The following is an 11,877-nucleotide window of genomic DNA, read 5'->3' on the forward strand; positions in this document are numbered from 1 at the left end:
TTTTTTTTTCCTGGTACAGTATTTACTGTACATCTCTGCACATTGATAATTATGCAAACTACAATATTTTAGGTAAGAATATAAAGTTGGCCTTCATTTTTTTTTTCAGAAAAACATGTCACGTAAAAAACATGTCACCCCATGATGTCAGTTATAAATTGTCATTTGGAAAACCCACAAATATGGAAAAAAGTTTTATTACCACTTGAGAATGTGATCCATGAAATGACCAACCTAATACAGACAAACAGGTTCTCAAGGAAAATCTTATAGTCTTTTATATTAAAAAATAATAATAAATAAATAACATAGCCTAACATATATATATAATTTGATGATTCTGGTTATTTTCCTTATGGCTGTCATGAGTGTAACTGAAACAGTCTCTCCATATAAATACATTACAAAAATTAGGTAAAAATTAGTCTTACATATACAGCTCCAAAGCTCTTTACACAGATAATTACAAAATGAGCATAGTGCATTCATGCTATTCCAATCCACATCCATCAAATCAAATTAAACGGTCTAAGGGGATTCATATAATGAGTGTGCGGACAACAATCAAAATCAGGCACATAATTCTGGGATTATTAGTATGCACAGCCCTTCTCTGTGTTTGACACACAAATTATAGTTAAAACAATCCAATGTTTGACAAGATAACTGTGAACTGTACTTTTTTATGACAGCAACATACAGATGCTGAAAAGGGATGATTTTTCGCATCATATTTTCGTGAAATGCTTAATGCCATTTTAACCAGCAAAGAGAGTTTATCATCACGTACAAAAAGACCTTCATTCAATCAGAAATCACTATTAAAATGATCAATTTCACTCATCAGAGGACAAAAATGACAAATCAAAAAACAGTCCCGTAATATTAGACTTCAACAGATTATCAGTTAGAGTTCCTGAAATACAAACCTCTTTTAAATAAAGTGTATGCTTAATTATTACAATTTCAGCAATGTCAAATTGAGTTGATTTTTTTTTTTTCCACAGCAGCCATTTTGACATGAAATAGCAGGGTAAACACAGGTGTTACTGATGACATGAATGCAGGTTCAGGTCCCTGGCTCTGTGCATGCAGGATCAGCAAAAGCCTCTGGCAGCATTAATGAAGGTCATCATTAAGACCAGTGTTTACCCTGCTATCTCATGTCAAAATGGCCGCTGTGACAAAAGGTCTAGTAAAACATACAGTAACATTTATCAACATGAGCCTGAATAACTGATGAACCGGAAACATGAATGCATGAATCAAACAAATCCAGTGAACAAATTTAATGACACCTGCGTAGGAGCTTCATAGCTGCTACCTAGCACATTTATGAATACTGATTCCTTATGTCAGCTTTTTGTTATATCCTCCATCCCTTTATATTACCAGTCATTCAACATGCTCCTTACTCTCTGCTTTGCTTTGAAGTTGTGCTTATAGTTGAGCCAAATAGCTACTCTTGGCTTATCAGATCACTGATGTACTAGTTATTAATTACCAGCTAATTAACACCCTGATAATTAGCGTATTAGGTAGCCACATCGCTTGCAAAAGTTGAAAAAGTCTATTACTTTCTAGCTCAGACAGAAAATGTCAATGTCAAAATGTTTGCTATCAATAAGAAATAAACTGCTTGTCATTAAAGACTTTTTTAGGTGGCATGTCTGGATAAGTTATGGTGTGTATGTCCGAAAAAAACAAATTACAAACCCTTGCAAATTACCTATAATGTTACATTTGGTAATAAAAACTGAAATAAGGATGCAGTATAGTAAGGTGTCCTGTAGGCCTAATGTTGTGCAGGTGTTATTAATGTGTAAGAAACTCATATTATCAGTCAGTGCATATACCGTCGGCTATTCATGTTATCTATAGGTAGATAATGATATAGTGTGCATCAAATTGTTTCTGGAATGACATATCCCGGTGCAAGAAAGAAGCGAAGAGGCCCATCGTACCTTTTCTGGAATGGGGATTGTCTGTTTATCTAATATGGTTGATACCTGGGTTGCTCAATCGAGGCTGTGAGTTAGGTACAAAATAAATAAATAGATTGCATATTTCCTTGGTATCTGCCAATATAAAATTGATTATCTCTGTGACCAGGAGTTGTTTTGAGCATTTTTTTTCCTGCTGTAAACAAAACAGACAAAAAGAAAACTCCACACAGACACTCCACACCGTCAAGTCTCAAAGAAAAGTCTCCTCATAGTTTTCGCTTGAGGGGCCCGGCTCCCCGAAGTCGGAGTCTCTGGATATAGACCTGACCATGTGAGAGAAGTCACTCGCCGCCCTGGTCACGCTGTCATAAGATGGCGGTGAGGACGTCAGGGTGGCCTCTGCTGTCTTTGCACCCTCCACCCCTGTGGAGCCGTAGTTCTCCTGCATCATGCAGGCTATGAGACCCTCCTTTTCCGGAGCATTCTCCACATCCACCACAGTCTCGTGGTTTATTTGTCTGTAGATGTAAGATGCCTGCTTCATCTGCCGGCGCACCAGATGCCTCCTGTAACACCTCTGGATCACGATGGCGGACACTTCTTCCTGTTTGCGGCGCAGCGTGGAAGTGATGGGCTCGTGGGAGATCTTGGACGGGTTCGCTATCATGAACTTCTCTTCCATCTGCTGCTTGAGGGCGTCCATCTCGCCCGACTCCCCCAGGACGCGCTTTGTGAAGGCAAACAGGATGTCCAGACAGTGGATCTTGTCTCCGCTGACCATGGGAAGGTCCATGGAGATCAGCTTGATCTTGTTGGGCTTGGCGATGCGCAGCGGCTCGGACAGAGTGTCAGCGAAGCTCGAGAGCATGGAGAACTCAATGAACTGGGTGGCCTCAGAGTCAAACTTCTCCCACACCTCGTAAAACATCTCAAAGTCGTCCTCGCTCAGCGGCTCTGTGCTCTCCTCCGTGGCAACGCTGAAGTTCTCCAGAATTATAGCTATGTACATATTTACCACGATGAGGAAGGAAATGATAATGTAACTGACAAAGAAAGCGATGCCCACCGAGGGGCTGCCACAGTTTCCCCGGGTGTTTGTGCCGGTATTGACAAAGTTTACGTCACACTCCTCTGGGGAGTTGGACATGATGGGGCTCAGCAGGTTGTCCCAGCCTGCAGACGTGCTGATCTGAAAAAGGCAGATCATACTATTCCCAAAGGTCTCAAAGTTAAACATGTCGTCAACCCCATCTTGCTTTTTCACATAGGCAAAGTTCGCCATACCAAAAATAGCGTAGATGAACATGACTAGGAAAAGCAGGAGGCCAATGTTGAACAGTGCTGGCATGGACATCATTAAGGCAAATAGTAAAGTCCTTATTCCTTTGGCTGCACGTATAAGTCGAAGTACACGTCCTATCCTCGCCAGTCTGATGACTCGAAAGAGGGTTGGAGAGACAAAGTATTTCTCAATGATGTCAGCAAGAACAATCCCTGAAATGAGAAAACAAGACAAAACAGGAATTGGTGGCTTCATAGCGGCGATATCACAATTTATATTCCTTTACTTTAGAGGCATTAATACATTTTGTAGATTTGTTGCATGACCAGAGATATGGAGGAAGGAAAACACACCTAAACTCAGCTGACCTTTTATACATCATTATGACAAAAATTCATAGTATACAATCTAATAAGTGCCATCAAAGTGCTATAAAATATGATCTAAAGGAAATAAAGCTCTAAAATGATTAATATTTACGACATTACTGATATGTGCGACGTATGTAAACATATCATCACCACTTACCAACGATGGACAGAATTATCACCACAAAGTCAAAGATGTTCCACCCGACGGTGAAGAAATAGCAACGGAGGGCAACGATCTTGATGAGGCATTCGGTGGTGAAGATAACAATGAAAACCAGATTGATCTTGTTGAGGATCGACTCCATGCGCTGTGACTGCTCATCGGTCTCCACCATCATGGTCACCATGTTGACGATGATGAGCATCATGATCATGATGTCGAAGGCTTGCTTGGACACCAGGTCAAAGAAGAAGGCTTGGAGAATATTCTGGGAGCAGGAAACACACAGAGGACCAGTCACTGAGTATAATACAGGTACTACAAGGTAAATATTGCACTATAACAATGTTAGCATAGAAATTTGTATAACAGAATCAAGATATGTAAAAGAAAATAATATCACGAGATTTTTTTTTTGTTTACCGCAGGCCTCGGAATGGGCTTCTGAGGCTTTTTACTTCCTAACTTCTTCATTGCATTGTAGTACTTCTTCTGTTCCTCAGTCATGAAGATATCCTGTCCACCTAAGTATAGCCAAAAATATCCAACATTATTTTCAGAGAAAAATTGTAAAAAGGGGTGTAAAAAGTTTTTTTGTTGTTCATTTGTGCGGTATTTGATCATAGAATACTGTGCATGAGGTGAAGCAAAGTTGCTGCACTCAGGTCTGGTTCAAATACTGTTTGCAAACAATTCTTCACATTTGGTTTTGGATAAAGAACCAAATGAAAAATAATGGCATTGGCAAGAAAAAAAAGGCAGTAGTTTATTTTTCTGTGACTGAAACTGAATTGCTGAATGACAACAAACAATCTTGAAGAATTATTTGCAAAAACCAACGACTGATCATGCTGTTAATACTCATCTTTCTTTTCTGCTGATTGAAATTGTCAATAATGACACCAATGAAGAGATTGAGGGTGAAGAAGGAGCCAAATATGATGAAGATGACAAAGTATAGGTACATGTAGAGGTTGATTTCTCTGATGGGCTGTTCTTCCACCTGAAAACAGACGATTAGTTTGGAAAGTCAGCGCATGCCTGTAACAAATTAATATTATAGGCCCTGGATAAAGTGGATATAGGCATACTTACTCCTCTTGAGTCAACAGCTGCGTGCATTATTTCCATCCATCCTTTAAATGTAGCCTGTAATACAACACACAGCATTACTGGCTCTGCATTGCACAGTCAACTATTGGATTTATCTGTGGAAAAACAACCTCTCTGCCCAAGACAAATTCACTTTTAAAAATTCGACACCATTTCTGCTCTAATACAAGCAATTTGAAAAGAATGATAACAGCATTTCATTCTAAATTAAGCAGTAGGCTGCAATCATTTAAATGAGACCTCACAAGGGACAGATTATTTTTTGTTAATGTCAATATGACCTGAGTTGACCCATGGATATTTTAGGGTACATTCTGATTTCTCATTTTAAATCAATCATTTGTTTGTACATGAAAGTAACACATAACGTAGAATTACATAAAGCAGAAGAGAGAAATGCCTATCATTTAATTTCTGTCTAAACATGTAAGCCAACAGGAGGAAGCACACTCCAGGAGTTTGTAAGCAGGAGGCATACACAGGACATTTGGTTCTCATGCTTTAGTGGCCTGAACAACCGGCTTTATTGCGTATCTAGAGACTATTTCTGGAGGCAAATGAAAACAGGGATTGAGTAACATCAGGAGAGGCAAAAACACCTTGTTGTGTTGTTACCACCTCAGATAATTTGAGTGCCGTCCTTTAAGAGAACAAGCTTGATGAGCAGAACAGGCTCTGGTCATGGCAGAGGTGTTGACTAACAACAGGAGCAGCACTAAGTGGCTGACAGATGCCGACATCTCAAACTCAAACTCAAAAGAAACTGACCACTTGCAGAAGGGAGAGGTAGCCGAGTCCAACGTTGTCGAAGTTGACCTTCACTTTTGTCCAGTAGAACTGGGTGTCGTTCATGGCCTGGCAGTCGGACTTGTTGTTGACTATCGAGGCGTTGTGGATGAAGCCGGTCCGGTTCACACACTTCCCAAACTTGCCGGCAAACAGGTTGACTCCCATGATGCTGAAGATGAGCCAGAAGATGAGGCACACCAGCAGCACGTTCATGATGGAGGGGATGGCTCCGATAAGAGCGTTCACCACCACCTGGTGACCCACAAACATGACACGGGTCAGGCTCACAGCACTTGGCTGTGTGTTTAGGAAACCTTCCTGGGACACAGTTCATCAGTCTGCATATTTCCACCATACTGGAGAGCTGACTAAGTGGTGTGAAGACAGAGGCGCTTTTCATTAATGACAGTAAGACTAAGCTGGTTATCATGAGTCACCATGATGCCTGCCATGATTTTCCACCTGTTCTGACTAATGATCAGCCTGTTGAAGCAGCAGAGGACTTTACATATTTAGGAAAGTTTTACAGCCAACAGAGATTAGAATTTTTAAACAGCAACATACTGCTTGAATCTAATCAGGAAACTGGATTCATGCGATATAACCAAAGAAATTTTAGAGACTGTTTACAGAAGTCCTTTTGAAAGTGGTTTAACTTGTAATATGTGTACATGGTGTGGCCATCTTATGTCTAAGAATAAAAATAGGTGATCCAGAATTAAAAACAAGGCCAGTAAAGTGTGTGTGTGTGTGTGTGTGTGTGTGTGTGTGTCTATATATATATATATATATATATATATATATATATATATTTATTCACTCAATAAAGAAATCATAAAACGGCCGCTGCAGCAACCAACAACATTTACAAGAAGTCTTTGATACTAAATGCAAACCATATCCACTATTGTTATCTGTACTCTGCATGTTGTGCTTTTATTATTTTATATATTGTGATTTACTGTGATGTGTTTTAACCAGCTTGTGAAGCTGAAGGAAAATGTCCACATCGGTGGACAATAAAGATTATTTCAATCAGGTAACGACCAAATATTAACCTGCCAAGTTACAAGTCAACCTTGACAATGATATAAAAATGATATGTGATATCCATGCAGAGAGGGAAGATGTTACAAAAAGCATTTCTCACCCGCATGCCCTCAAATCTGGACAGCGCTCGTAAAGGCCTCAAAGCCCGGAGCGTCCGCAGGGACTTGATGGCAGCAAAGTCAGAATAGCCCAGAGAATTTGCTACCAGGCTTATCAAAGACACCTACAGGGGCACAGAGAGACATTTAGACTGTGAAAACAAACTCACGTGAATGGTTCAGCTCCAATTCACCTTTAAACCTTTAAGGGAAAAGTAGAAATGTCCTTTCATAATAACAAGAAGAGGCTGTTATTAGGAGGTTCACATGAACAAGAAAAATGGAAAGCATTCATACATAGAAATTAAACAATATCACACACATATTATTACTGACAAAACAAACAAAGAAAACACGGCATTTATGCAAACAATTATAATGTTTTATAGAGGAACAAAAAAGACAAAAGAAGACAGTTGAAGAGCCATATTTTGGAGTTCTGCATTAAAGTGTATTTTGGGACATTCCACAGTTAGGAACACTTGTTTTTTTTTTTAATTTCGGAAATTTAGATTTTGTTTGGTTTTTGTTAATATCTTTTTTTAAAATCAAATTTGGACTTCCACTCTATTCTACATCCAAAACAGACAAAACAGAATGGTATTCCGCTGTCGAATGACCCTTGGATGATGAGCTACGAATGAAAATGACACGATGTAAATATGACAAAACACAGACAAGTATGTGCACATATACAACCGGTGCACATGCATACATACTCAGCTATATATGCATACTGAATATGCATATATAACAAATAGAGTGAGGTTTTATAAAGAATTTTAACAAATCTTTCTTTGCCGAATTTAATACCCAATTTGCATCCATTTGATCCAAACGAGTCCATTAAGACAATTTAGGGCTAATAAGGTCCCAATGATCTGTATTTCTTTATAAAAGTATATTTAGATGGTTTTGTCCAATATATCTAAAGAAGATACTCAAAATTAAATCTGGGAACAAGAGAGGATTCTGGCTCCAAGCAAGTACAGGCAGTAAATACAAAAGCAGAGTAAAAGAAATGCTCATATATTTCATAGAAAAGAAAAAAAAAAAAGATAATGAACAATCTCTGCAGTGAACAAAAGGATCCAAACAGTTACAAAAATACCATGTAACACTCATGAGTAAGACACAATGTTTTATCTACAATTTCTAAACTGAAAATACATAAAACTAACAATATCTGTTTAGCAGTCTACTTACTTATAGCTTTGAAAGGTTGTATTAAACAAAACAGATCTTCTGTAGATAAACCTTAGAGTACATGGTAGTGCTTTTGTATTTGATATAAAAGCCAAGGTCATATATTCAAGAGGACCAGCTAATGGAAAGAATTTACTTCAAACCAATTTTTTTCTGTGTCTCCACGACACTGAACTGAACAAAAAAACAGATAGAATGACAAATTGAGATGGTGGCTTTTAATATCTCAATAGAAAGCACTTACGAGTGAAGAAACACAGAGGCATTTGTGATGCGGATGCGAGTTTCCGATCCTACGGCCCATACTCACCTGGGACCTACTGACTAGGACTTACCCTAACAATAGAGCGGTCTGTGGCGATCTGTGTAACAGCAGGCGAGATCAGAGGAAGTCATGTCAGAGCTCGGGCCGCAGCCCCCTGAGCACTAAACGCCACTTTGGATCACTTCACACCACAAACCGGGGAGTCCCGATGCATTTTACCAAACCAGTTACACACATATACTGCGACAAACTGTACTGAAGAAACCACAGTATTTGTTGACTCCTTCACTGCCTTCACTCCCTGCGTAGTGCCCTTCATAGTCCATCAGAAACCACTTTGGTCCCTACTTTGCCTCCTTTGCTCCTCTTTCCTCATCATCAATAACTGGCTCGTGTTTTGACCCTTTGTCACCCCCCGTTTACCAGATTAAGCTCACATGTTCACTCCCTGTGCCTCACCTTCACATGGGGCGGCTGTTTATCTTATGATGTCCATGTTAGTTTGACTGAGAATGTCATTTATCCTTACTTCTTTTTTCTTAAGGTTTTTTTTTTTTGGCATTTCTGCTGTTTGATAGTTACAGAAGAGAGAGACAGGAAAGGCATCCTTATTATCCTTACTTCTTTAAATAGACATGACACTAATTTGACTTGCTGTGTTAAGTGGGTCCATTCACTAGAGTACTGCATTCAGCTGATTCTCCTGCCAGATACTAGCAGGACGATGGCAGTATCACACTGAAACAGACTATAAATGTTAACAGCAAATTCCTACAGGTACTTAAACAGCTGACCTGGTTTAGCAGCTGATGAGTAGTGTATACTCTGTGTGGGAATTAAGAACATTACAATTTTAAAGCTGAATAGGACTTTCAAACAACTTGTAGCTGCTTTTAACTGAAATACAAGATAAGGGAGGTGTGGACAATGTTGATCAGAGAAAGTTGCCGATCATAGAAAAGCACAGCATGGTAAATGGATTATGTTGGATTATATTTCTTTCCTGTGAATAATCTGGCACTTACTGTATCATACTTTGCTGTAAACCCCACCAATATGAGGCTTCAGTAAGATAAAACAAACTTGAAGTATTCACAAATACCTGAAAATATTTACAATCCTATGTTTCAGAATACATGTTTGAAAAAAATTGTTTTACAAACAAAACCTAATTATTCATCATAATAAGCAATCAGTGATGCTCATTATTCATCCATAGCATCATTTTACATGGACCAAGATAAACAGTGTGATGTGCAGTACAGTGTTGACTTACGTCCACAATAAGAAAGTCAAGCCAGCACCAGTAGTTGGTGAAATATTTCTTGAAGCCGTAGGCAATCCACTTGAGGAACATCTCCAGCACGAAGATGTAGGAGAAGATCTTGTCGGCATATTCCAACATCACCTTTATCACCTTCCTCTTCTCGATGTAGATGTCTTCAAACGCCTGCAACAGCAAAGGGACAAGAGGACATCAGAAAACACTACTGCTGCAGAAGAGGGGTCATTACGCTCGGCACATAATATACAGTCTATAGAAAACGCAGTGGGCCTCCACCTAACTAAAGCTGAAAAATTCTCAATATTACACAGAACACAAAATTGGCATACAGTAAAAATATAATATGACCAGATAAAAGTGAGAACAAACTGAAAGTAACAAAAATATATAATAACAAACAATAGCAGACACTAAATGATACTTGGGGTTGAGGCCAAGGGCGGACTTAGTGATTTGGGGGGCCCAAGGCAAACCAAGGAATGGGGCCCCCTCACACCCGAGACTCTCTCTTTTCTATTTGGATTATTTCTCACAGTCTCACCTACCTGTAAACAGTAAACAAACTCATAAATCCATTTTTAAAATATAATTTTGTTCAAAGAACACAAGGGAAAAAAAATCTATTCTCCTACAAATACCCAACTATCCAAATGTAAAAAATAAATCATAAAATCCTAATAGACTGATCCTGTATGTGTTCCTTGGCTATTTGTATGCTAAGAGTGATACAAGAGGTGCTTTAAGTTCCTTTTGAGTATAATTACTGGAGGTCCTAAATTAGAAAAAAATATTGGACACCATTTATATATGACATGGGGAGCCTCAGGGGCCCCAGGCAGACCTAGCTTGCCCAGTGGTAAAGTCAGCCTCTGGTCAAGGCTGAAATACAAAAATTGAGAGGCTGAGGTCAGAGCGGCAGCAAGCGGCCGTACCAGAGCGCCGCTGCTGAGCAGGATCATGAAGATGATGAAGGTCTCAAACCAGCTGTGCTCTACGATCTGGTAGCAGGTCTTCCTCAGCCTCCACCAGGCCTGGCCCAGGCCGTGGCTGATGTCCACGTCACAGCAGCGACAGTGCCTCACACAGACTGGGAAGTAACATAAAGACAAACCAGAGCGCATCACATCGTGTTGAAAGAACAACAGAGTGACATGCAGTATCTGAGAATAGTGTCACAGAGCACTGAACGCATCATTTGTTCCGATATATTTGAAATAGGCTACACTTCTCAGTTATCAGAGAGCTAAGATATTTTATACACACATTCGGGGAAGCACTCCTCTGGCTCCATGGTCTCTTCTGCCAGCTCAGAGAAATTGTCCATCTCCTCCCCGGGCTTCCTCAAATCCACCGTGCTGCCCTCTGAGAGGCTGACCTTCTCCTGGGAAACAGAAAATCACACTGTTACCTCCCTATCGCTTACCCATGACGGATAATCTGAGATCAATTATGCAGTGGTCCCTTGAATTGCCTCCTCAGAATGATTACAGCGTATTCATAAAACCAGGAGCTTATCAGATTCACTCATCAATTTTAAGCTGTTACCCATTTACAGCACAGAATTTAAACCCATTTAATTTGCAATCAGACTGTTTAACTCCAATCAGACTGTTTAACTCGTCATCCCCCTATGAGGGATAAATAAAGTGTTATCTTATCTTATCTTATCTTATCTTATCTTGTCTTATCTTTTCTTATAACCTGGTATATTTATAGTACAGAATACAGATGTATAACAATAACTTTAAATTACACTTACACTGTCAAATGGCAGTGTAAGTGTCAGAAGATATTTTGTGATGTAACTGTTGTAATTTACTTTTTTGTACCCATTTCCTCAAACCTTTAGTGAGTGATTTCCTACATTTCCCAGAATGCCTTAAGACAAGCCTCAGAGAATCTAAGAAGGTGTGGCTTTCAATAAAATGTTCCTGTAAGGGCATATAAATACAGCATGCTAATCAACAGGTTTGTGACCATGGGAGCAAAATGCATGTTGCTGTGGCCACAATGCGTTATGATCCATTGCGGTTCCTGCCAGTGAAAAAACTGATATCTCTGTCTCCTGCATGATGGGTTTTATTTCTGAACGTTGGTATAAAATGGTGACGTTTCTGCTAGGAAACTCCACTGTAGCACTGGAAATAAGTTGCTGTGACCTGACGTCAGTTTGTCTAAGTTTGGTAAATTATCTGCAGCAATGAGAAAAACACACCACCAAATATCAAAATGTGTTCAGAAATGCAAGGTACATCATCAATAATAGCTGTCATAACAGGGGTTACATGTCTTAGCTTGGACTGGTTGTTTGT

The 11,877-nt window shown here is 39.4% G+C and overlaps 1 protein-coding gene across 1 annotated transcript in view; it reads right to left on the reverse strand.

Moving 5' to 3' along the window:
- Positions 1 to 181: 181 nt before the first annotated feature.
- Positions 182 to 11,877, reverse strand: part of LOC115375006 (sodium channel protein type 4 subunit alpha-like) — a 48,441-nt gene continuing 36,745 nt past the window's right edge. Inside the window, exons 18-27 of the mRNA XM_030074238.1 lie at positions 10,829 to 10,946; positions 10,498 to 10,652; positions 9,557 to 9,730; positions 6,812 to 6,934; positions 5,641 to 5,913; positions 4,855 to 4,908; positions 4,625 to 4,762; positions 4,183 to 4,287; positions 3,757 to 4,027; positions 182 to 3,440 (exon numbers count right to left, since the gene is read on the reverse strand). Of these exons, the coding sequence (XP_029930098.1) occupies positions 2,197 to 3,440; positions 3,757 to 4,027; positions 4,183 to 4,287; positions 4,625 to 4,762; positions 4,855 to 4,908; positions 5,641 to 5,913; positions 6,812 to 6,934; positions 9,557 to 9,730; positions 10,498 to 10,652; positions 10,829 to 10,946 (2,655 nt within the window). The 3' untranslated portion in view covers positions 182 to 2,196. The remainder of the gene's footprint in view (positions 3,441 to 3,756; positions 4,028 to 4,182; positions 4,288 to 4,624; positions 4,763 to 4,854; positions 4,909 to 5,640; positions 5,914 to 6,811; positions 6,935 to 9,556; positions 9,731 to 10,497; positions 10,653 to 10,828; positions 10,947 to 11,877) is intronic.

This window comes from Myripristis murdjan, chromosome 17 (assembly GCF_902150065.1).
Source record: "Myripristis murdjan chromosome 17, fMyrMur1.1, whole genome shotgun sequence".
NCBI classification, from domain to species: Eukaryota; Metazoa; Chordata; class Actinopteri; order Holocentriformes; family Holocentridae; genus Myripristis; species Myripristis murdjan.